Here is a 27,113-nt window from a genome sequence, read left to right as displayed (position 1 = left end):
AAAATTAATTTAATACTCCACTCAAAATATTAAGAGATTAATGCAGGGTACTTAAAATTCAATATAAGAGTCTAATGTAATTAATAAAAAATAGTTAATAATCCTAAGTTATTCTTTTAATTTTTAAATATTTTTTTATATTTTTTAAAAAATAATGTATAATTTTAATTATTTAAAAACAAAGGAATTATTTAAAAAATAGATTAGGATTTTCAGTAAATACTTCACTCAATTCAACGGTCATAATTCAGATGATGATTATCGAATCTTGGCAGAAAAGTGTCTTTTTATGTTTTTTTCTTGTTTTTCCTGAACAAACCTGGGATATTTTCGTATGAACGAGTAACCTCCAAAGGTGCTACCCTACGCCGAATCATAGAAGTTCTTACAGGCTGCAACTTAACCGAAACTGAAACCCGGAGAAACTTTTTGTGCGGTTCACGTGATATGCTCAGAGAAGAGGCGCCACTGGGTTTTGACCGCATCGTCTCTGGTTGAAGCATAGCTGAAAATTGCAACGTTTGCGCAGCTTTCGCATCCATTATAGCTTCCCCTCAAAACTTGTATTGAAAATTTACGCCAATTGCAACGACATGTCTGTCCTTTATCCCCTCTTAATTTTCGAACTACAGTTTTGGAGAAAATGGGGAGAAACAGAACGAGAAGAGTTAAATTCACACACAAGTAAGACTAAATGATATACATTAACATGGTAATTTGTAGTGTTTTTTAAAATTGTGGAAGGAACTAAAATGGGAAAGCCTGATTTCTGTATCTAAGATTTTTAAAATTTTTTTTGCTCATGATTTTCGCATGCATGCTACTTGATCATTTGATATTATATACATTGTTCAAGAAAATGAGACTGAATGGATTAAGCCATAAGTCAATGAGGACGAGTTCAAGAAAAAAGAGATGAACAAAGAGTTAAAAGGAAAAGTATAAGTAGGCAATGAAAATACTAAACAATGTGAACAATAGATATATCGGATGTTCAATTTACTAGGTGTGCAGATAGTTATCTAATATTAAGATTTAGGTGGGTAATTTAGAAGTGTAGTGTGTTTTTACTTTATTGAACCAATTTTAGCACTCATTGTTCACATTGTTCACAAAAGTCATTGTCTACCTAACAAAGTCCGAGTTGGAATCTATTTTATAAGAGAATGAGTTTAGAATTCTCACTGGATCAACAACTTTCATATCTAATATAAAAGCATTTTTGTAAATCATTGTTCAAATTAGAATTACATGCCCTAATACAATGTTTGTAGAAAAATAGTAGCTGTAAACGAGCAACAATGAGATCATGAACAAATAACGGGAGGAGTTAACTTGTGCTACAACCAGTTTTCTTTTCTTTTTCACTTTTCCTGCGAGAACATAGTTATTTTGGGGCCAACATCCATCCGATTGCCACATATTTTTCTATTTATTCCTTTTTTATAGATTTTTTTCCCTATATTACATGAGATCTTTTTTTCCGCTTAGGTTGTTGAATAAGCAATAAGTTATCTAAGAATAAATAAATCGGGCCACTTCACAACATAAAAATCTTCTTGGAGTAAGTAAAATACATAACCAGATCAATCAAACTCGACTACAAGTATATATATATATATATATACATCAACAATAAACAAAACATGAACAATGCTGGTAGCTTCTCAGCTTATTCTAAATGCTAACACAAATTATGCAGAAACATATGCCAGGCCTCATCACTTTTTTTTAACCCGAAACATATTGACATGGCACGATATTATCATGGCCTTGATTGCATATCACAACTCAAGAAAAAAATATAAACACGTCAACAATGCTTGTGTCTGTGTTTCTATTAGTGTTCTGCGTAATTGTTGTCTTCTTCCTTCAAAAAGACTTCAATTTGTTCCAATGCCTGCAAGATACAGAGACGTGTTATCTAGATTGGCACTGATGTCATTTTTATTCAACTCAACCTAGGAGCATTTCATTTGACCCATAAAATAAAAATCCTGAAATGACACTAGTAGGGAGGGCATTGAGTATAAAGACCTCAATTGCAATAGCAGTTGGTGACAGTTTGGACACATCTCTTTGGCCCAGTTTTGCTGCTATCTCTGCATGATAAAGAACAAGGTCAGAAACCATATATATCAGGAAAGCATCAAGAAGAAGGTAGAAATAATAATTAAGTTCACTAAAGATCTTTCTCTACTTCCTTTTTTATCTTTTTTAAAAGTGACGCTTGGCAAGTATCTTAGGGATCTCCAGGTCCAAACAATTCAAGTTCAATAAGTCGCGGGGGGAAAAGAAATACATAAAGTCCTGTTTTATACCAAAGTTTCTGAAAAAAAATTCACAATTTTTATTTTAAAACCGAAAAATATCTATGCGTACTTTCTAATGAGACCCTGGCATTGGCATTGGCATATGAATCACCTCTTTCTTCAAAAAGAGCAGATAACTTCAGGAGAGCCTGCAGAAGAACATCAAAAGGTCAGAATACTTACCAGGAGGGGGAAAAAAAGTAAACTTTGATGCAAATTGCTAAAGAGTTGAAGTTGCTAGGACTGGGTGACTAAAATTGTATGCAGGAGGAAAAAAAAAGATTACCCGGGTGTATGCATCTCCTGCTTCATAATGTAGAAGGGGGCGAGAATTAGTTCCTATAGCAGCGATTCTTTGTGCCAAGGCTTCCAGCGGCACATCCAACCAAACACTGACGCCCTTGTGCATATGTTTCCTGGCAATCCATATATAAAGGAAAGAGAGAATGGGACGTTAATCATAAAAAATTGAAGACCAAACTTCAATTTTCTTGTTCACACGTTAATAATGAGTAAATAGCCAAAATCTTCCTAAAAGATACCCCGATCTCCATTTTGGTCATCGAAAGATAAAGTTAATCAAAATCGTCCTCGAAAGATACACGATTGGTCACGTTAGTCCTTCCGTTAGTTGGATGACGTGTCACGTTAAGTGCCACGTGGCATATGATGACGTGGAGGGCTAATGCCACGTGTCACAAGATGATTGGTTGACGTGTCAGATCAGTGACACCTGGCATGCCACGTGGCACTTGAGGTGTAAAAAAGTTATTTATAATCAAAATAATCCTTGAAAGTTCAGACGTAAGTCATTTTCATCCCTAAAATTTTAAAATTTAATCAAATTAGTCCTTATATAATTTTTTTTATTTTTTCTTGATAATATTAAATTTAAAATATTTTTTGATACTACTAATCTTAATAGAAATGTAATTGACAATCAAAAAATTGGTAATTGTATCTTTTCTTCTTAAAATTTTTTTCAATAAAATTATCTCTCTCCTTTAATTCTTGTCAAAATCTCTCTTATTCTTTTCTATTATAAAACATTTTTCTTACATTACATTTTGCTGGAAAATATATATATATATATATACACTCAAAATTAAAATGTATGTATTTGTTAACCTAAACAAAGTTATATGCTCAAAATCAAAATTTATGTATGTTAACCTAAACAAAGTTAATAAAAATTTATACATTTTTTTTTTCATTACGGTATTACTTTCATTTAGGTTAACATACATAAATTTTGATTTTGAGCATATAACCTTGTTTAGGTTAACAAATACCTATCTACATTTCAATTTTGAGTATATATATATATATATATATATATATATATATATTCCAGCAAAATATAATAATGTAAAAAAAAAGTTTTAGAATAGAAAAGAATAAGAGAGATTTTGACAAGAACTAAAGGAGAGAGATATTTTTATTGAAAAAATTTTTAACAAGAAAAGATACAATTACTAATTTTTTGATTATCAATTACATTTCTATTAAAATTAGTAGTATCAAAAAATATTTTAAATTTAATATTATCAAGAAAAAATAAAAAAATTTATATAAGAACTAATTTGATTAATTTTTTAAAATTTAGGGATGAAAGTGACTTACGTCTGAACTTTCAAGGACTATTTTGATTATAAATAACTTTTTTACATCTCAAGTGCCACGTGTCACTGACCTGACACGTAGCATGCCAGGTGTCACTGATCTGACACGTCAACCAATCATCTTGTGACACGTAGCATTAGCCCTCCACGTCATCATCCAACTGACAGAAGGACTAACGTGACTAATCGTATATCTTTCAGGGACAATTTTGATAACTTTATCTTTCGAGGACAAAATGGAGATCGGGGTATCTTTCAGGGACGATTTTGGCTATTTACTCCGTTAATAATTATAATTATACCAATTGATGGGCCTAATAACAACACCTCCACCAGTAGAAATAACAATTCTACGCATCAGGGACAGTTTATGCAATACCTCAGTCTGAAACAGTAAAAATAAGCAAGGAAAAATGAATGGTGAATGCAATAACAAAACCATCAATCAGATCCATTGATAGTAGAACACAGAAAAGTAATTGGAAATGATGTTGCTTGTTAGCACATTTCATAACCAAATGTATCTACTTCTATTAACATCACTTTCAAGAGCCAAATATCAGACTCTTACCCTACAGCAGGGGATGGGCTAAGCAGTTGTTTATGCCATTTGTTTTTTTTTTTTTTTATGTTTTCATAATTGATTATTGAATTCTATACTCTCGTTAGTACCGTCATTAGTTGGTACTTCAAAACATATTGATTCAACAGCTTCTTGGGACAGTTTATGTCAACATATAGACGAAAATGAGGAGCTGGATGAGATTGGAAACAAAAACACATAAAAGTTCAAAACAACTTAAACAAAGAAGATACATAAGCTAGAAGAATAGTCCTCTTCAACTGACCTCTTTGTCGCGAAAGAAAGCTTCTCCATAGTGCTTGAATATATCAGCTACAGAATTCCCAACCTCCTCCTCCACCAATGCATCACTAAAGCACCCACGAGTGCAACAAATGCAGAAAATCAACACAATGTCTAAAGTGCTTGTGAAATATACAGTATGTGCAACCAATGCGCATAACTAGAATGACCCCTTTCCATCTACAGAATACAGTCATATAATACATTTGTTGTATCTAACTAGATTTCTCTGTATCAATTAAATATAAACACCAGTTGAAGTTCATCTTGGTTTTTGCACACAGAAATTGTAGATAGCTACAAACAACATGCCATTCTTTGTATATTCTTCTAGCCTATTCGGGCTATCCAAATGATGCACTATTATGATCATTTACTTGCTTTAAGACTAATATAACTGGTCCAAAGATAATAAAGAAGTAATTCATTCAAGAATTACAAGAGAATGAGAATATTCGGGAGGCCTACTCTCCAAAAACTCAAATCAGTGAATCAAGTAATATAGTCCTTCTGTCTGCCCTTTTCCCTCTATTCATACTCCCAATTCATCAAAACCTAAACACAAGTCTCAGTGTCCTATCAACGACTCAAGTTCTTCCTCAGAAGGAGAGAGAAAAAAATGATAAATTCCCATACTAACCTATCACAGAAAGAATAGCCAAGCACTTGTGCCATAATCTTCCCCACAGTTGTCTTCCCAGAGCCCATCATTCCTGCATGTCAAATTAAAGGTAATTTTGAAAGCCGCAATAATCATACTTGGAAATTATATTATTGGATGATGACTTTAGCCATGAAACTAACCAACAAGATATATACAGCGTCCATTTAAATATGGATCGATCTCTTGTGATCTACTCTGCAATTTATTAATTCAAGTAAGATAATGGCATGTATAGCAAGCTAAGGCAAAAAGCAATTAAGCAAAGTTTACTATTTCTTGATTCTTGCTTACTATGATGGAGGGCATAACATCACTAACGAAATGGATATAGACTAGTTAAAAATAACAAGAACTTCATATCATTACCTTCAAAATCAATTCTTCATCAAGAGGAGCATGACAGGTTCCAGATTCCAATGTCGAAGCTACACGAGCATTTAAATTTAGTCAGTTACAATCTTATATGCAATCCAGGCAAAATTACATACTACATCTTCTCAAAGACCATAATTTTTCCTCAAAAGACGCGGAAGTGGATTATTCCAACTATTCAATAGAATAAATTTATTTGAAGCTGCAGAATGATAAATACAAAGACAATAGTTGGGCATTGCAGTTATATTCAGTTCACCTTGATAGAAATTATTATGAACGGTCCAGCTGAAATGTCTATTATCCTTTCATATTGATCACGCCATGTTTTTTAACATAGATATCCAACTACATTTTAGTCACAAATATCTGAGCACAAGTTATTCAAATCAATTTCATGCCAGGCAAATTAAACTTCAAATCCTTCCTTATTTGATCAATGTTTACAGGAATATAATTCAGGCAAAACAAAGAATTAATTATACTAACAATTAATTACAGGGAAGGCACGTTGGGGATTAGATTTGCAATTTTCCGCACAGCCAGAACAAATCTTTAATCCAAATTCATTGGCAATTTACAAGTAAGGTTCACTGTACGCTGTATCTTCTTATTGTAACTAGTTAAATCATTCATTTTTTTTTTAAAAGACGGATAGCACAAAATCAGCACTCCTTTCAATAACAATAAAAGTAATTGGAAAATATAAATGCAAAGCTAGAATAGCAAGCGCGTTACATGTTCCAAGCCCTTTTATTTTTATTTTTTTTCAAACCAGGATATTAAATAATGAGCAATGCTAGGGCCAGCAACTTTTGTGATTGGTAACCATCAAATAGCCATCAATGATGATCTAACGGTGTGAGATTGGTGTGAGATTTCATCCAATGACTCACCTTTTTCTGCTGGCTACATGCTGGCCAAAAATCAACAAAACTGTTGACCCCTAGACTTTTCCAAAAAATAATAACAAATACAAACTCGCACGTTTCAAAACCAACAGTCTTTTTTTTTTCTCAACAAACCTGCGATATTTTCGTACGAACGAGTAACCTCCAAAGGTGTTACCCTACGCCGAATCATGGAAGTTCTTACAGGCTGCAACTTAACCGAAACCGAAACCCGGAGAAACTTTTTGTGCGGTTCACGTGATATTCTCAGAGAAGAGGCGCCACTGGGTTTTGACCGCATCGTCTCTGGTTGAAGCATAGCTGAAAGTTGCAACGTTTGCGCAGCTTTCGCATCCATAATAGCTTCCCCTCAAAACTTGTATTGAAAACTTACGCCAATTGCAACGATAAGTCTGTCCTTTATCCCCTCTTAATTTTCGATCTTCAGTTTGGAGAAAATGGGGGGGGGGGGGAACAGAACGAGAAGAGTTAAATTCACACATAAGTGAAGGAAGCATTGAAAAAAAAAAAAGGGGGAAGAAAATGGAGAAGATGAAATTCCGAATCTGACCTGTTGTAGCAGAATCTAACTGGAAGGGATCAGCTAAACCAGAGAAAGTTAAAATTGAGAAAGCTGTGTGAATCTCAAGGGAAAAAAAAAAAGAAGATTAGAGTGAAAGTATTTTACAAAAATAAGCACCCGTGAAACTCGTGTAATTTCTGCGTAATTTTATTAATAATCAAATTTTTAATATAAACAAATAGGATTCCGATAATAATTTTCGTACTAAACTATTTCCGAGGGAAATAAGAGAGAGGGAGAGCGCGCTTATGAGTTTGTATTTTTTACACCAGTGAAGGCTTTTTGACTATTCATCCCCGCAGGAGTCAACAGTAGGATGGTCTTTTGACAACTCTGAACGTGGTGGGTTGGTTTGCTCTTTGCCATCTCCGTATAGCTTCTATGTATGTATAATGTATTCATACCGCAATATTTTAGGTTGGCTTGTAAGTGAATTCATTAATTTAAGATGAAGCAATTCATCTAAAAATTTTAAAATTTTTCTATGTTCATGTTATTTACATATTAAATTCAACAATTAAAATTAGTTATTAATTTAATTTATTTTTAATATTTATTTTATATTTTAAAATATATTATATACTGATAATTTATTTTAATATACATCTATGATGATTGTTTTTTTTATAATAGTTATTTGAAAAAGTCAAATTAAGTAATAATATCAAATATTTTGCATAGTCAAAATTAATTTCTTTATTTGCTACAATTCTAAGAGATAAAACGGGAATAGATTAAGCAGAAACACATTTCAAATATATAGTCACGTGGCATTAACACGTGCTTACCAACCACGAATTCGAGGGTTGGTGAGACTGGTGGTGGATACCGCACGAGTAGAAGTGAAGTCACTTTGGCACTTTTATCAACATGGATGGTTGGTAAGTTAAATTGTAAATAACATATAAAAAAAACAAAAACAAACTAAAGACACTTTTCTGCCAAGATTCCATAATCATCATGTGAGTGAAGTATAATCCTAATCTATTTTTTAAATAATTCTTTTATTTTTAAATAATTAAAATTATATAATTTTTAAATATATAAAAAATATATTTAAAATTAAAAGAATAAATTAGGATTTTTAATTATCCTTTATTAATTACATTAGACTCTTATATTGAATTTTATGATCCGGCTCTTCTAAAGTTTTATTATCATTTTAGAAAAAAAAATATATCATTAACCATCTTTGGATTAAAATAGTAGGGCTCACAAATAATAAATATTACAAATTTAAAGGTGATTAAAGTATCACTTTACTAACCAGAAAAGTTCTACATCTATGTAATTTTTTCATCCAAGTTATCCAAGTAAATTCGACGCGCCTCCCTAACCTCTTTACGCGTTTGTTATCACGCGCCTCATGTAACGTATATAACGTAAACCTTTTGCTGCGTGATAAACCTTTCTCAACGTAAACCTTATTCTCTTCTCGCGTTTTTCTTCTTCTTCTTCTTCAACCTAATAAAATTCGTCGTTCTCCTCTGTTCACGTTTTTCTTCTCTGCTCGCATTCTTCATTATTGATCTGCATTGAATTCAACGTAATAAGCTCCGTCGTTCTTCTTCTTCTTTGTTTTCTTCTTCGATCTACACTTCTAAATTGAAACAATGAATGATTCAACTTCAAATCAGTTGAATGAGGTTTGGATTGTTCAATTTTGAATCGAATTGAATGGAATACGATTTTTAATTTATTTGAATTGAATACGTAGGTGTTTTTGACACTGAATTGAATTAAATTGAATTGATAATATCTAAATTGCGGACAGAGTTGTTTCAAATTTGGTTTTGTATAATGGATTATGTTTCGTTCACTAAGTACTATAGAATTTTTTCACTGTGAGTAATTGTTCGGTTTGGTAAGTATTATAGAGTTGTTTCACCATGAGCATGTTATGTTTCGTTCACTAAGTATTATACAATTTTTCATTGTGAGTAACTGTTTGGTTTGGTAAGTACTATAGAGTTGTTTTACCATGAGCATGTGTTCGGTTTGGTATGCAGAAAGGAGTCTGTAAAAAAAATTAGAGGAATAGATTCTGTTTTATTCACTAAGTACTATATAATTGTTTCACCATAACTACGTTTTCGGTTCACCATGCAGACTAGCTGTTTTGTAGATGAAAAATTTGTCCCAAAGGTGGGGATGATTTTCAAGACACTAGAAGAAACTGGAAAGTTCTACAAACATTATTCGAAACTTGCCGGATTTTCTACGAAAATAAGGAACACCACTCGGGACGGAGACAAGATTAAGAATCAACTAATCATATTCACTAGAGAGGGGAGGTGGAAATCCAAGATATCTCCAACTTTGAAGACAAACCCTTCGGCTGGGTTGAATTGTCCGACCAAGATTTACGTACACATATTGAAGGATGTTGGTCTTTGGACAATTTCTAAAGTTGTTCTGAATCACTCACATCCTTGCTGTTCAGACCGGGCAGAGATGCTTAAACAACACAGGGAGTTTAACATGTTCGTGCGTCGCACCATTGAAACTAACGAGGAAGCCGGAATTAGACCGAGCAAAACTTACCAATCATTTGTTGCAGCAGCTGGCAGCCACCGTGAACTAAGTTTTATAGAAAAAGACGTGAGGAATTACATCACAAGGGAAGTACGGAATATTTCCGAACAAGACGATGCCAAAGGATTTGGGAAGTACCTACTAAGAATGAAAGAGAAGAACCAAAATTTCTTTTTTGAGCTCAACCTTGAAGGCGATCATTGCATTAAACATGCATTCTGGGCCGACGCAAGAAGCAGGGCCGCATGTGAGTATTTCGGAGATATGGTTTCATTCGACACTACCTACAACACAAATAGGTATTCCGTTCAGTCACATATAGTTTTATGTTCGGTGAATGTACCAATTTCGGTTCACCACGGTCTAGGTGCGTCCATTTATGCAGGTACAATATGGTTTTAGGTTCTTTTGTGGGCGTGAATCACCACGGTCAGTCGACACTTCTCGGATGTGCGCTAATGACAAATGAGGACATTTCAAATGGCTATTCGAGTGTTGGCTCCGTTTCATGGGAGGGAAGGCACCAAAAAGCAATCTAACCGACCAATGCGCATCGATTCAAAGGGCAATTGAGTTGTGCATGCCAACAACAATTTACCGGTGGTGCATCTGACACATCATGAAGAAGATCCCAAACAAACTAAACGGCTACAAGCGGCACGACAAAATTAATCAGGAGATGAGCCATGTTGTTTGGAACTCGTACACAAAAGACGCATTTGATAGAAACTGGAACGATTTCATCACAAAGTGTGGCCTCGAAGGCAACAAGTGGCTGTCAGGTAACCAAGGTTTCAATTCGAATTATTTTCATGCCCATACCTTTTTTTTCAAAACATGCAATGGGTTCGATTCACCAGACTTTATTGGTTCGGTTTATTATGCAGAGCTGTACGAGGATCAGCATATATGGATTCTAATTTACTTGGATCACCACTTCTGGACTGGGATGAGAAGCACACAAAGGAGCGAGAGCCTGCATTCATTTTTCAACAAGTTCATTACACGCAACAGCTCCTTGAGACAATTCGTGAAGCAATACGACAATTGTCTAGCAAGCAGAGAGCAAACAGAGAGAGAATTCGATGTTGCAGATTTTTACACTGTGATACCATGTGCAACAAAATCAGCAATAGAGGCCCAGTTTCAACATGTGTATATCCATGAGAAGTGTAGGAAAGTTCAAGCTCAATTCAGAGGTAAAGTGAACTGTATCACAAGATCAATGCATTCCACCCTAAGTTTCACAACATACGAAGTCATAGAGCAGGTTTCCAACTTCACATTCAACAAGTTTTTCGTCACCTATGACGCAGTATCACAGGAGGTAAAGTGCCAGTGTTTGCTATTCGAGTCAAAGGGCATATTGTGCCGTCATTCCCTGAGCGTACTAAGCTTTGAGCGAGTGGATAAAGTGGCACCGAAATACATACTGGAACGCTGGAGCAAGAACATAAAGAGGAGGTACATACACATCAAGAGCAGCCAAGATGAGCCTCTACTGGAGCCAAGAAGTAAGAGATTCGACGAGTTGGTATTTCGGTCGCACAATATATGCGAATTTGCATTTGAGTCCGAGGAGTTGACCAGAATTTTGCACCGAGTGTTTGACAAGGTCATGGCCGATATGCAAGAATATCAAGACAGAAGCAAAGGAAAAAGTTTGTTATCCCACGAAGAAGCAACGTTGAGCGATGTGAATGATCTTCAAAGTCCGCCACATGTCAAAACAAGAGGCCGGCCCAAGAACAGACTTGGATCAAGCCTGGAAAAAAAAGATCTCAAATGCTATGAAGAAAAAGAAAAAGACAGCTCCAAGTGAGGTAAAATTGACTTGCTTTCGATTAGGTAAAAATTCAATTGTGCATTTTGCTAATATACAATTAATTATATTTTTTGTAGTTGAACCTTTTGGACGCCGGATCATCGATTCAGTCGAGCTCCACTCTTTACAATGCACCAGATATGAATTATCCAAGAGGAGATTATACGAGTTTTAGTTTTTATTAATATAAAGTTTTGTTCACCCATGAGCAAATTTCATTTCACCAAGGTTATAGGAGGGTTAATTTCTGACTGTTGTTAGTCTTTAATGAATAGTCACTTTTTTTGTGAAATTTTCAAAAGTCAAATTTTTCTTTATTGAATAGTCAATTTATTTTGCTATGTCAGAGAGTTCAGGTGTTTCTGAAACTGAATACTGATAGAAACATTTTTTATAATTAGCTCTCAGAATTTCTATATAGTGTGTTTGCAACTTTCAGTTCGACCAGTGTATTAATTTCAGTTTACTGTGTTTTTTGGTGTTCCTAATGTATTGGTAAATACACTGATTGCAATCACTGAGAACCTGAAATAAAACAACAGCCAGACAGTTCCAATAGATATATAAATTAACATCTCAGATGAGTAATCCATCTTGAATCAAATATAAATATTAACATTTTATATATACATTGATATTAAGAATAGATATATACATTAACATTTACATTAATATTGACATATATACATTTGAAAGAAGCATTGTTTGCTTTTTTAACAAGTTAAAAAAAATATTGTTAATTACAACCAGTCAATCATAGTATATGCTATTTACTATCTAAATTTCCAGATGTGAATTTACAATAAGGGCTAGAGAGGATAGCAGATGGCTTGGGGAGTCTTATTGGTTCAGATTTCCAAATCACTTGGTCTCTGATTTTGTTCATTTCGTGCAACAGAAGATTCGGACCATATTGGCACCTGAAGTCATCGATCTCTTCCTACATTTCAATTGAAAGGAATTAGTTACATAAGAAATGAACCCAACTGAAATAAGAACAATATCATTCAAAGCCTAGTTATACTGTAAAAATGCAATCACAATAACCCTAAACCCTGAACACATTAAATATCAAGTAAATTAAAATCACAAAGGTCACCGAACTGAACAATGTTCATGTGGCGAATAAATGGTGAATAACTTTGAATCAACAAGAATAGTATTTCTCCATGCAAAAGAAGTACTGAAAAGAGTAACAACCAATTTCAAAGCCTTAGTTATAATGTAAAAATGCAATCACAGTAACCCTAAACCCTGAACAAAGTAAAAGAAAGGCACCGAACCGAACATTGTTTATGTGGTGAATAAATGGTGATCAAATTTCAGTCAACAAGAATAGTATTTTTCCATGGAAAAGAGCTACTGAACAGAGTAACAACCAATTTTAAAGCCCTAGTTACACTATCCATTGAACTGAATGAAATAAGAAAAGAAAGAAGTTTATTAATTTAGAAAGTACTTACTTATATCCAAGCTTTATATTTATATCTCTTCCCGCTTTTGATCTTTTGTGGATCAATTGTTTCGAGCCATTCATTGACGTATATTCCACAATCATAGCTAGGAAAGAATTGAGTATAATACGATTAATAGTATACAAAATAAAACACATTAAAAATAGCACTATAGAAGAGAAAGATTCTTACTCTGTACGTTGACAATTCAGTGGGATATACTCTTCTTCTTCTCCTAGTCCATCCTCCATTAAGGGTTCTGCCCCAACGTAAATCCTCATCTGAGAAATTATTAATCCCCAAAAGGGATACAAAAAATGAAGAAAAAAAGCAACAATAGTGAATCGAACTCATTCATGTACTAAATAATTTGAATAATTTACAAGAAAATAACTTACAACAAATTTGTTCAGTTTCACTCTTGAATCAGGTATATATTTTTTTGGCTTATTGATAGGGTCAAGCACATAGAATTTCTTTTTGTTGACATCGGCAATCCACAACCATCAATGCCCTCCGTTGCAAATTGGCACAAATAGCTGAAGTTTGGAAAAATGATAGAATATTTCAATCGAAACAATAGGAAACGAGAGAATTATTGAAGAATTTTTAGAAATTACAACTTATAAATGGATGTGATGCAAGTTTTCTTTTGTCAAGAAACTGGCGGTGGTGGGCATACTGCTCAATATCAAACCGGTAGGCCTTGTTTGTCCTTTTATCAGTGTAGTCCATGCCATGTGTTCTTGGTGCACGAATCCCCACACTTCGTACAACTTTACCAGCAAGTGCAATGGGTCGTCTAAGTAATACCTAAGCGAGTCAGGGTCGATCCCACGAGGATTGTGGTTTGAAGCTAGCTATAGGTATCTTGCTGGTCTTAGTCAGGCGAATCAAGAGGTTGTTGGTTTGAATTTGGTTAAATGCATAAGAGGAATAAAGAATAGTGTATAAAATACTTTGTGAAATTGAAAGGAATCAGTAATAGGAAGATGGTTAAGGATTGGAGTTGCTTTGTCTTTTTTAATTAATTATGATCTTACTGTCTTCTTCAATTATGAATAATTTCTTCAATGGAAGGCTGTATGTGATTGATGCTGGTTTGAGCAGCCGCCAATACTACTCCAGATCTGAACCCTAGGGTTAGTGTGGATCCATTCTGAATGAGGGTGAAGCTCCTGCAGTCCACTCTCCTTAATGATCCTACTCAAAATGCCACAGATAAGGTCGAATCTTCTGGATCAGAGAATGCTGCGCCTTTGGGTTCTAGCCTCTACCACAGAGACCCTAATCTCCCTGTAAATCGGCTGAACTGGTGTCTCGAGAAATCCTCAACAAAGTTATGGATTAGCCGTCTGAGAGATGTATAATCAAGCTGGCAGTTCAATGCTTTCCACTGAAGTATTCACTAGAACCCAAGTAGACATGGTTGGTTGTCAGGCACGTGGTCCTAGTATGATGAACAGAGCTGGGTGTCACGGACCATCCCATTCACCATGTTGAAGAATGAATATACATCTTAGAATTGATTAAACACTAATTGAAGAGAAACAGTAATACTTTTATTAATTCATAGAACTCAGCAGGGCTCCTCCCCTCAACCTAGGAGGTTTAGAAACTCATACTGATAGGAAATACAAGCATATAATTCGAATTGTGCTAGAAGAGATCCTAAACAAGTTTGATCTTCTTCCTTAAATACTAAACTAATGACTAGTAAGGGTAAAACAGTCTTTTTAGTGCTAAAATCTACTTTTGGGTCCTACTTTGTGAGTGTTTGGGCTGAGCTTTGATGAGATCCACGTGCTATGAGGCCTCTAGGGCGTTGAACGTTGGCTAGGGGTCCTCTTTGGGCATTTGGACGCTGGTCTCTTCTCCTTAGGCGCTGGATGCTAGAAAGGGGGCAGGAGGCTGGCGTTGGACGCCAGTTTTGGGCCTTTGATGAGCGGATAATTTATACGCTTTTTGGCATTGTTTTTACATAGTTTTTAGTATGATTTAGTTAGTTTTTAATATAATTTTATTATTTTTTAAATAAAAATCACATTTCTGGACTTTACTATGAGTTTGTGTGTTTTTCTGTGATTTCAGGTAATTTCTGGCTGAAATTGAGGAACTTGAGCAAAAATATGATTCAGAGGCTGAAGAATGACTGCAGATGCTGTTGGATTCTGACCTCCCTGCACTCGAAATAGATTTTCTGGAGCTACAGAAACCCAAATGGCGCGCTCTCAATTGCATTGGAAAGTAGACATCCAGGGCTTGTCAGCAATATATAATAGTCTATACTTTGACGGAGTTTAGATGACACAAATTGGCGTCAAACGCCAACTTCCTGCCCTATTCTAGAGTTAAACGCCAGAAACAGGTTGCAAATCAGAGTTAAATGCCAGAAACAGGCTATAACCTGGCGTTTAACTCCAAAAAGAGTCTCTACACATGAAAGCTCAATGCTCAGCCCAAGCACACACCAAGTGGGCCCGAACGTGGATTTCTGCATCATTTACTTATCTCTATAAACCCTAGTAATTAGTTTAGTATAAATAGGACTTTTTGCTATTGTATTTACATCTTTTGATCATCCTTGATCAGGGATCAGTCTTTTTCCCTATTTTTGAATTCATATGCAATTTGGGGAGGCTGGCCATTCGGCCATGCCTAGACCTTGTTCTTATATATTTTCAACGGTAGAGTTTCTACACACCATAGATTAAGGTGTGAAGCTCTGCAGTTCCTCATGAATTAATGCAAAGTACTATTATTTTTCTATTCAACTCAAGCCTATTACTTCTCTAAGATATTTATTCGCACACAAGAACATGATGAATGTGATGATTATGTGACGCTCATCACCATTCTCACTTATGAACGCGTGCCTGACAAACACGTCTGTTCTACATGAAAGCAAGCTTGAATGCATATCTCTTAGCCTCCTGATTTACGATCAGAGTCTTCGTGGTATAGGCTAAAATTATTGGCGGCCATTCTTGAGATCCGGAAAGTCTAAACCTTGTCTGTGGTATTTCGAGTAGGATCTGGGAAGGGATGGCTGTGATGAACTTCAAACTCGCGAGTGTTGGGCGTAGTGACAGACGCAAAAGGATCACTAGATCCTATTCCAACTTGATTGAGAACCGACAGATGATTAGCCATGCGATGACAACACATTTGGACCATTTTCACTGAGAGGATGGGTGTAGCCATTGACAACGGTGATGCCCAACATACAGCTTGCCATGGAAAGGAGTATGAGTGATTGGATGAAAGCAGTAGGAAAGCAGAGGTTCAGAAGGAACAAAAACATCTCCATACGCTTATCTGAAACTCTCACCAATGAATTGCATAAGTATCTCTATCCTACTTTATATTTTATTTATATTTTAACTATCAATTCACCATAACTATTTGAATCTGCCTGACTGAGATTTGCAAGATGACCATAGCTTGCTTCAAGCCGACAATTGATGAGCGGATAATTTATACGCTTTTTGGCATTGTTTTTACATAGTTTTTAGTATCATTTGATCAGTTTTTAATATATTTTTATTAGTTTTTAAATAAAAATCATATTTCTGGACTTTACTATGAGTTTGTGTGTTTTTCTATAATTTCAGGTATTTTCTGGCTGAAATTGAGGGACTTGAGCAAAAATCAGATTCAGAGGTTGAAGAAGGACTGCAAATGCTGTTGGATTCTGACCTCCCTGCACTCAAAATGGATTTTCTGGAGCTACAGAAGTTCAAATGGCACGCTCTTAATTGCGTTGGAAAGTAGACATCCAGGGCTTTCCAGAAATATATAATAGTCTATACTTTGCCCGAGTTTAGATGATGCAAACTGGCGTTCAACGCCAGCTCTCTGCCCTATTCTGGAGTTAAACGCCAGAAATAGGTTACAAACTGGCGTTTAACTCCAAGGAAGACCTCTACACGTGAAAGCTTCAATGCTCAGCCCAAGCACACATTAAGTGGGCCTGGAAGTGTATTTCTACATCATTTACTCATTTCTGTAACCCTAGTATCTAGTTTAGTATAAATAGAACTTTTTACTATTGTATTTACATCTATCTTTAGATCTTTTATCTTTTGATCATGTTTTGATGATCGAACCCTCTTTGGGAGGCTGGCCATTCGGCCATGCCTGGACCATTATCACTTATGTATTTTCAACGGTAGAGTTTCTACACACCATAGATTAAGGTGTGGAGCTCTGCTGTTCCTCATGAATTAATGCAAAGTACTATTATTTTTCTATTCAATTCAAGCCTATTTCTTCTCTAAGATATTCATTTGCACACAAGAACATGATGAATGTGATGATTATGTGATGCTCATCATCATTCTCACTTATGAATGCGTGCCTGACAAATACTTTCGTTTTACATGAAAGCAAGCTTGAATGCATATCTCTTAGCCTCCTGATCATGAGATCAGAGTCTTCGTGGTATAGGCTAGAACTATTTGCAGCCATTCTTGAGATCCGAAAAGTCTAAACCTTGTCTGTGATATTCCGAGTGGGATTTGGGAAGGGATGGCTGTGACGAGCTTCAAACTCGCGAGTGATGGGCGTAGTGATAAACGCAAAAGGATTACTGAATCCTATTCCAGTATGATCGAGAACCGACAGATGATTAGCCGTGCGGTGACAGCGCATTTTGGACCATTTTCACTGAGAGAACGGGATGTAGCCATTGACAACGGTGATGCCCTACATAACGCTTGCCATGGAAAGGAGTAGGAAGGATTGGATGAAAGCAGTAGGAAAGCGGAGATTCAGAAGGAACAAAGCAACTCCATACGCTTATCTGAAATTCTCACCAATGAATTACATAAGTATCTCTATCTTTATTTTATGTTTTAATTATATTTTAATTATCAAATCTCCATAACCTATTGAATCTGCCTGACTGAGATTTACAAGGTGACCATAGCTTGCTTCAAGCCGACAATCTCCGTGGGATCGACCCTTACTCACGTAAGGTTTATTACTTGGACAACCCAGTGCACTTGCTGGTTAGTCGTGCGAAGTTGTGACAAGGAATTGAGAGTACGATTGTGCGTACCAAGTTGTTGGCGCCTTTGTGATCACAATTTCGTGCGCTAAGTTTTTGGCGCCGTTGCCAGGGATTGTTCGAGTTTGGACAACTGACGGTTCATCTTGTTGCTCAGATTAGGTAATTTTATTTTAATTTTAATCTTTTTATTTTTATTATTCTTATTTTCGAAAAAAAAATTTTCAAAAAATAAATTATTCTATGGCTTCAGAATTTTTAAGAAGGAATTCTAGAGTTTCAAGAGATATGTTGAATCCTGGCTGGCTGTTAAGCCATGTCTAATCTTTTGGACCGAGGTTTCACTTATCCTTAAGAGAAGAGCTTCTTTATCTTCCTCAGCAATTTAGCTGTTGTATGTAATGATTTGCTGAAGTTTGGCTGGCCATTGGCCATGTCTAGTGTTTTGGACCAGAGCTTTCACTGAAAGCTTGGCTGGCTAGTAAGTCATGTCTAATTCCTGGACCGGAGCTTTAGACTAACATTGCATGATTTCTGGAATTCTCATTAAAAATTTTGAAATCCTTATTTTCTTTTTCCAAAATATTTTCGAAAAATCCAAAAAAAAATTTAATAAAATCATAAAACCAAAAATAATTTTGTGTTTCTTGTTTGAGTCTTGTGTCAATTTTTAAGTTTGGTGTCAATTGCATGCTTTTAATTTTTCTCTAAATTTTCGAACAACACATGCATTGAGTCTCTTTCTTGTTCTTCATGATCTTCAAGTTGTTCTTGACAAGTCTTCTTGTTTGATCTTCATATTTTCTTGTTTTTCATATGCATTTTCAATTTGTTAGTGTCTAAAGTTTGAAAATTTCTAAGTTTGGTGTCTTGCATGTTTTTCTTTTTTTAAAAATTTTCAAAAATAAGTTCTTGGTGTTCATCTTGACATTCAAAGTGTTCTTGCATGCATTGTGTGTTTTGATTCATAATTTTCATGTTTTGAGTCTTGTTGTTATTTTTCTCTCTCTTCTTAAAAATTCAAAAATAAAAAATATCTTTCCCTTATTCACTCATAAATCTTCAAAAATTTGAGTTGACTTTTTCAAAACTTTTTAAAATTTAGTTGTTTTTTATGAGTCAAATCAAATTTTCAATTTAAAAATTCTATCTTTTTCAAATCTTTTTCAAAAATAAAATCTTTTTCATTTTTTCTTTCATAATTTTGAAATTTTCAAAATTTATTTTCAAAATCTTTTTCTTATTTCTATTTCATATTTTCGAAATTAATGCTAACAATTAATGTGATTGATTCAAAAATTTTAAAGTTTGTTACTTGCCTAGTAAGAAAGGTTCAATCTTTAAATTTTTAAATCATATCTTTTTGTTTCTTGTTAGTCAAGTAATCAACTTTAATTTTCAAAATCAAATCTTTTTAAATTTCTTTTTCAAATCTTTTTCAAAATAAGTTTCAATCACATCTTTTTCAAAATCAATTTCAAAATCTTTTCTAACTTCTTTTCTACTTTTTATCTTTTCAAAAATTGATTTTCAAATCTTTTTTAATTAACTACTTGACTTTTTGTTTGATTTTAAAAGTTTACTATTTCAATCATATCTTTTTTAAAACTACCTAACTAATTCTCTCTCTAATTTTCAAAAATCACCTTCCTCTTTTTCAAAATTCCTTTTTAATTAACTAATTGTTTTAACTTTTAATTTAATTTCATTTTTCTTTTTTTTTTTAATTTTTGAATTTTAATTTTAATTTTAAATTAAAAACAAAAATATTTTTCTTTTCTTTTCAATTATTTTCGAAAATTCTTCCCTCTCTCATCTCCTTCTAATTATTTATTTATTTACTAACACTTCTCTTCATCTCAAATTCGAACCCTCCTTTCCTCTTGGTGTTCGAATTTCTCTTCTTCTATTCTTTTCTTCTTCTACTCACATAAAGGAACCTCTCTACTGTGGCAAAGAGGATCCCTATTATTTTCTGTTCTCTTCTTTTTCATATGAGCAGGAACAAGGATAAAAATATTCTTGTTGAAGCTGATCCTGAATCTGAAAGAACTCTGAAGAGGAAGCTAAGGGAAGCTAACGCACAACTCTCTGGAGAAAATCTGACAGAAATTTTTTAAAAAGAAGGAGACATGGCCGAAAATAATAACAATGCAAGGAAGATGCTTGGTGACTTTACTGCACCCAATTCCAATTTACATGGAAGAAGCATCTCAATCCCTGCCATTGGAGCAAACAATTTTGAGCTAAAACCTCAATTAGTTTCTCTGATGCAACAGAACTGCAAGTTTCATGGACTTCTATCAGAAGATCCTTTTTAGTTCTTAACTGAATTCTTGCAGATTTGTGATACTGTTAAGACCAATGGAGTTGACTTCGAGGTCTACAGGCTTATGCTTTTCCCGTTTGCTGTAAGAGACAGAGCTAGAATATGGTTGGACTCTCAACCTAAAGATAGCCTGAACTCTTGGGATAAGCTGGTCACGGCTTTCTTAGCCGAGTTCTTTCCTTCTCAAAAGCTTAGCAAGCTTAGAGTGGATGTTCAAACTTTCAAATAGAAAGAAGGTGAATCCCTCTATGAAGCTTGAAAGAGATGTAAGCAACTGACGAAAAAGTGTCCTTCTGACATGCTTTCAGAATGGACCATCCTGGATATATTCTATGATGGTCTGTCTGAATTATCTAAGATGTCATTGGACCATTCTGCAGGTGGATCCATTCACCTAAAGAAAACGCCTGCAGAAGCTCAGGAACTCATTAACATGGTTGCAAATAACCAGTTCATGTACACTTCTGAAAGGAATCCTGTGAGCAATGGGACGACTCAGAGGAAGGGAGTTCTTGAAATTGATGCTTTGAATGCCATATTGGCTCAAAACAAAATATTGACTCGGTAAGTCAATATGATTTCTCAGAGTCTGAATGGTTTGCAAGCTGCATCCAACAGTACTAAAGAGGCATCTTCTGAAGAAGAAGCTTATGATCCTGAGAACCCTGCAATAGCAGAGGTGAATTACATGGGTGAACCCTATGGAAACACCTATAATCTCTCATGGAAAAATCACCCAAATTTCTCATGGAAGGATCAACAAAAGCCTCAACAAGGCTTTAATAATGGTGGAAGAAACAGGTTTAGCAATAGCAAGTCTTTTCCATCATCCACTCAGCAACAGATAGAGAATTCTGAGCAGAGTCCATCTAGCTTAGCAAATATAGTCTCTGATCTGTCTAAGGCCACTCTAAGTTTCATGAATGAAACAAGATCCTCCATTAGAAATCTGGAGGCACAAGTGGGCCAGCTGAGTAAAAGGGTCACTGAAACTCCTCCTAGTACTCTCTCAAGCAATACAGAAGAGAATCCAAAAAGAGAGTGCAAGGCCATAACCTTACTTGGTGTGGTCGAACCCAGAAAGGAGGAGAAGGACGTGAATCCTAGTGAGGAAGACCTCCTGGGATGCTCAGTAACCAATAAGGAGTTTCTCTTTGAGGAACCAAAGGAATCTGAGGCTCATCTAGAGACCATAGAGATTCCATTGAACCTTCTTTTGCCCTTCATGAGCTCTGATGAGTATTCATCCTCTGAAGAGGATGAAGACATTACTAAAGAGCAAGTTGCTAAATACCTTGGTGCAATTATGAAGCTGAATGCCAAATTATTTGGTAATGAGACTTGGGAAGATGAACACCCTTGCTCACCAATGAACTGAATGCATTGGATAGCCATAAATTACCTCAAAAGAAACAGGATCCTGGTAAATTCCTAATTTCCTGTAACATAGGCACCATGACCTTTGAGAAGGCTCTGTGTGACCTAGGGTCAGGAATAAACTTAATGCCACTCTCTGTAATGGAGAAACTTGGGATCTTTGAGGTGCAAGCTGCCAGAATCTCATTAGAGATGGCAGACAACTCAAGAAAACAGGCTTATGGACTAGTAGAGGACGTGCTAGTAAAGGTTGAAGGCCTTTATATCCCTGCTGATTTCATAGTCCTAGACACTGGGAAGGATGAGGATGAATCCATCATCCTTGGAAGACCCTTCCTAGCCACAACAAAAGCTGTGATTGATGTGGACAGAGGAGAGTTGGTCCTGCAACTAAATGAGGACAACCTTGTGTTTAAAACTCAAGGATCTCTTTTTGTAACCATGGAGAGTAAGAATGAAAAGCTTCTCTCACTGCAAAGTCAACCAAAGCCCCCACAGTCAAACTTTAAGTTTGGTGTTGGGAGGTCTCAACAATGCTCTGAACATCTGTGAGGCTCCATGAGAGCTCACTGTCAAGCTATTGACTTTAAAGAAGCGCTTGTTGGGAGGCAACCCAATGTTTTTTTTAAACTATATCTATTTATTTTCTATTGTTATTTTATATTTTTTTTAGGTTGATGATCATGTGGAGTAGCAAAAACTACTAAATCAAAAATAGAATGAAAAACAGCATTAAAACCAGCTCACCCTGGAGGAAGAACTTACTGGCATTTAAACGCCAGTAAGAAGCATCAAACTGGCGTTTAACGCCAGAAAGAAGCATCAAGCTGGCGTTAAACGCCAGAAACAAGTAGCAAGCTGGCGTTTAACGCCAGACATGCATACTAAGGGCATTTTACACGCCTAATTGGAGTAGGGATGTTAAGTCCTTGACCCACTGGATCTGTGGACCCCACAGGATCCCCACCTTTTCTTCTCTCCTCTTCACACCTTTTCATAACTCTCTTCCCCAAATACCCTTCACCAATCACCTCAATCACTCTTCCTCATCACCTCTTCACCACTCACATCCCTCCTCTCTTCCCTAAAAACCCCACCTACCTCCAAAATTCAAACTTTTTTCCCTCCCAATCCCAACCCTAATGGCCAAACCCTAAACCTTCCCCCACTCCTATATAAACCCCTCTTTCCTTCTTCATTTTCACACAACACAACCCTTTCTTCTTCCCCTTGGCCGAATACACACCTCTCTCCCTCTCCTCCATTTTTCTTCTTTTGCTCGGGGACGAGCAAATATTTTAAGTTTGGTGTGGTAAAAGCATAGCTTTTTATTTTTCCATAACCATTAATGGCACCTAAGGCCAGAGAAACCTCAAGAAAGAGGAAAGGGAAGGCAATTGCTTCCACCTCTGAGTCATAGGAGATGGGGAGATTCATCTCAAAGGTCCATCAAGACCACTTCTATGAAGTTGTAGCCAAGAAAAAAGTGATCCCTGAGGTTCCTTTCAAGCTCAAAAAGAATGAGTATCTGGAGATCCGACATGAGATCTGAAGAAGAGGTTGGAAAGTTCTCACCAACCCCATTCAACAAGTCGGGATCTTAATGGTTCAAGAGTTCTATGCAAACGCATAAATCACTAGGAACCATGATCAAAGTGTGAACCCGAATCCAAAGAATTGGCTTACAATGGTTCGGGGGAATTACTTAGATTTCAGTCCGGAAAATGTAAGGTTGGCGTTCAACTTGCCAATGATGCAAGAAAATGCACGCCCCTACACTAGAAGGGTCAACTTTGATCAAAGGTTGGACCAAGTCCTCATGGACATATGTGTGGAAGGAGCTCAATGGAAAGTTGACTCAAGAGGCAAGCCGGTTTAATTGAGAAGACTGGACCTTAAGCCTGTAGCTAGAGGATGGTTGGAGTTTATTCAACACTCAATCATTCCTACTAGCTGAAGTTACTATAGACCGGGCCATCATGATCTATAGTATCATGATTGGGGAGTGATACCAAGGCATCTTAGGCTAGTTTCACTAGTATTTTTCGGTTAGTTTTAGTGGTTTTATGCATTTTCTTGAGCTTAAAGTAACCAAGAATGGTTAAAAGAATAACAAAGCAATGAACCATCCAAACAATATGATTTTGATGCAAATTCCATGAGTTTTAGTTATATTACTTGAATGCTATGAATGGGAGAATTCTCATGAAATTTTGCAAGACTTTGATGCAATTGTTTGGATGATTTCAGGGAAGAAGAGGCTAGGCAAGGAAGCAACAAAGTCAATAAAGGAAGCTTGAATATCACATGTGGAGTTTAAGTTCCAGTTTAAGGTTAAACTGGAGCTTAAACGCCAGAATCATGAAGGCTAAGAAATGCTGAAACTGAAGTTTAACCTCCAGTTTAACCTTAAACTGGAGGTTAAACGCCAGAATGAAAGTCTCACCAAAGAAGCATTCCACGTTTAACCTCCAGTTTAACCTTAAACTGGAGGTTAAACGCCAGAATGAGAATGCCAATCAGGAAGCATTTCCACGTTTAACCTCCAGTTTAACCTTAAACTGGAGGTTAAACGCCAGAAATGGGAAGTGCACCAGGGAGCCATTTCCACGTTTAAGCTCCAGTTTGACCTTAAACTGGAGCTTAAACGTGTTCGACCAAGTTTTCTCCTCCAGGGTTGCTTTCTCTATTTCCACGTTTAAGCTCCAGTTTAACCTTAAACTGGAGCTTAAATGTGTTCGACACCTCCAGGGCTACCTTTCTCCTCTTCCACGTTTAAGCTCCAGTTTAACCTTAAACTGGAGCTTAAACGTGTTCGACCTCCAGGATGGCTTTCTCCTCTTCCACGTTTAAGCTCCAGTTTAACCTTAAACTGGAGCTTAAACGTGTTCGACCTCCAGGGCTGCCCTTCCTATCTCAACGTTTAAGCTTCAGTTTAACCTCAAACTGAAGCTTAAACGTGTTCGACTACATGACTCTCCAGGGCTGCCTTCTTCCATTTCCACGTTTAAGCTTCAGTTTAACCTTAAACTGAAGCTTAAACGTGCTTCTACAAAAGGCTTCACTGGAAGTGTCTGGCGTTTAAGCTGTAGTTTAAGCTTAAACTGCAACTTAAACGCCACTCTTGGAAAAGGTTTCTGGGCCAAAAATATTGTGGTTTAAGTTAGTCTTTGAGCACAAACATTAACTTAAACTTACTCCGGTATGAAACCCAATTGAATATCATGGTTTATGGGATTGGGCCTAAAGGATTGATGAGTCTGAAATTTCAATTTGTTGAGTCATGTATTATTATTTGATTATCACTAAGTTGGCTCAATGAATGTTACAGAATTTGGATCAGCAGCCTCATCAAGATTATGGATCATAAACCCAAAGCAAAAGGAAAGCAGGGAGAGGCCTCAAAGCCCAAGAAACATAACAGAAGCTCAATATAGAAAGTGTATAAATAGGATAGAATTGAAGTGAGGAGGGACTTTTACTTTCACTTTTAGCTAGTTTTCATATCTTTGTAATTGAATTCAGAGCTATGACTCACTAAACCCCCTTTCATTGGGTTAGGGAGCTCTATTGTAATTCAATGAATCAATAATAGTTTATCTTCTTCTTCAATCTTTTCTCTTGAATTTTGTTAGAAAGCTTCTCGATCTAATTCCATTGGGTAGTTGTCTTGGGAAAGAAACTACCCATAATTGGAATCCTTCGGAACCTTGGGAAAGGAATGGAGGATTCATGCTAGAGAAGCTTTCTCACAGTGAATTGGATTGGGGTTTGGATGGATATTGTGACATGTAATCCTACCGAATTGTGGTTCATGAAACTGTGTGGTATAATCAGTGATCGAGCATCATCTCTTCTTATGAACATTTAAACCAAGGGATTGGGAATTTGTTCATTTTTAGAGAGAATTGGTGAGCCAAGGGATTGGGATCCAATCATATAAGATTGCCAAGCAAAATTCAATGAACGCATTGCTTGAGGAAGAGATAAACATGTTTTGATTCGGAGATCTCAATATCTCCTATAACCCAATGAATCCCCCATTTCTGATTTCCATCTTCTCTTTACATTCTGCAACTCAATTCATGCAATCACCCCCATTCCCTTTTAATTTCAGCAATTTAGTTTCTGCTCTTTAATTCATGCAATTTAAGATTCCGCCATTTCAATTTCTTGTCATTTACTTTTCCCGCCAATTTTACATTCCGCAATTCTCATCTCAATCTTGATTCCGCTCAACTAGAACACACTTCTAATCCGAATTGCTCACTCAACCAATCCTTGTGGGATTCGACCTCACTCTATTGTGAGTTTTTACTTGACGATAACCGGTGCACTTGCCGGAAGGAATTTTGCCGATCGTGCAATTTCCTAAATCGTAGCATAACTAGTTTATGTGCATCAAGTTTATGGCGCCGTTGCCGGGGATTGGTTTTCGATTGACAATTCTCAAATTGGAAGTTAACTAGATTGAGCATGTTTTTTTTGTTTTGATTAATTCAGTACAAGTTACTTGTTGAAATTTAATTTCTGCACTCTGTTACATACTTTCTTTCTTTATGCCTTTAAATTCAAGCAACTAACTCACTGACTCACTAACTGTTTGAATTAATTCCTCAATTGCTCTAACCATACTCTTCCATTAACCAAGAGTATTTCACTTGTTTGTTGCCTGTGCTGTGTTCTTGTATGACAGGTAGGAGAGGAGAGACATCAACTCCTCCATATACCGAACCAGAGAGGACCCTTCATAGACTTAGAAGGGAAGCAAGAGGGAAGAGAGTACTGGGAGAAGAAGAATCTGAAGGAGAATCTGAGGACAATTTTGAGGAAGCTCTAGATCTCAACATGGATAGAGAAGTTCACAACCATGAGAGAGCTGATGGAAACAATGCCATTCCTGAGAGGAGGGTTCTTAGTTCATACATAAACCCAACCTCTGGGAATTGTGGTAGCAGCATTCAGAAACCACCCATTCAGGCCAACAATTTTGAACTCAAACCACAGCTAATATCACTTGTGGAGAATCATTGTTCATTTGGTGGTAGTGCTAATGAAGATCCCAACCAACATCTCACAAAATTCCTGAGAATTTGTGACACTGTGAAGTCCAATGGAGTCCAGGAAGATGCCTATAAACTGCTTTTGTTCCCATTTTCACTTAGGGACAAAGCAGCTAAGTGGCTGGAATCATTCCCAAGGGGGAGTCTAACAACATGGGATGAGGTGGAAAGCAAGTTTCTGGCACGTTTCTACCCCCCACAAAAGGTCAAT

General features: G+C 36.0%; 1 protein-coding gene across 2 annotated transcripts; it reads right to left on the bottom strand.

Annotated features, from left to right (window-relative positions):
• Window positions 1–1,539: 1,539 nt before the first annotated feature.
• Window positions 1,540–7,605, bottom strand: LOC112743642 (shikimate kinase, chloroplastic). 2 transcript variants are annotated; one of them, XM_025792926.3, is made up of 12 exons: window positions 7,519–7,605; window positions 7,297–7,359; window positions 6,861–7,167; window positions 5,830–5,888; window positions 5,604–5,658; window positions 5,440–5,512; window positions 4,783–4,867; window positions 4,237–4,319; window positions 2,599–2,728; window positions 2,383–2,461; window positions 2,038–2,102; window positions 1,540–1,900 (listed from the first exon to the last, which is right to left on the bottom strand). In XM_025792926.3, exons 3-12 carry the CDS (start codon window positions 7,081–7,083, stop codon window positions 1,841–1,843), a joined length of 912 nt encoding a protein of 303 aa, XP_025648711.1. In that variant the 5' UTR covers window positions 7,084–7,167; window positions 7,297–7,359; window positions 7,519–7,605; the 3' UTR covers window positions 1,540–1,840. The 2 variants fall into 2 exon arrangements, with proteins under 2 accessions (XP_025648711.1, XP_072070591.1); XM_072214490.1 differs by lacking the exon at window positions 7,519–7,605 and having other exon boundaries at window positions 7,297–7,437.
• Window positions 7,606–27,113: the final 19,508 nt, after the last annotated feature.

The sequence above is a fragment of the Arachis hypogaea genome, chromosome 14, assembly GCF_003086295.3.
Source record: "Arachis hypogaea cultivar Tifrunner chromosome 14, arahy.Tifrunner.gnm2.J5K5, whole genome shotgun sequence".
NCBI classification, from domain to species: Eukaryota; Viridiplantae; Streptophyta; class Magnoliopsida; order Fabales; family Fabaceae; genus Arachis; species Arachis hypogaea.
The sequence above is the reverse complement of the archived record's forward strand: the minus strand, read 5'-3'. Positions and strand labels throughout refer to the sequence as shown.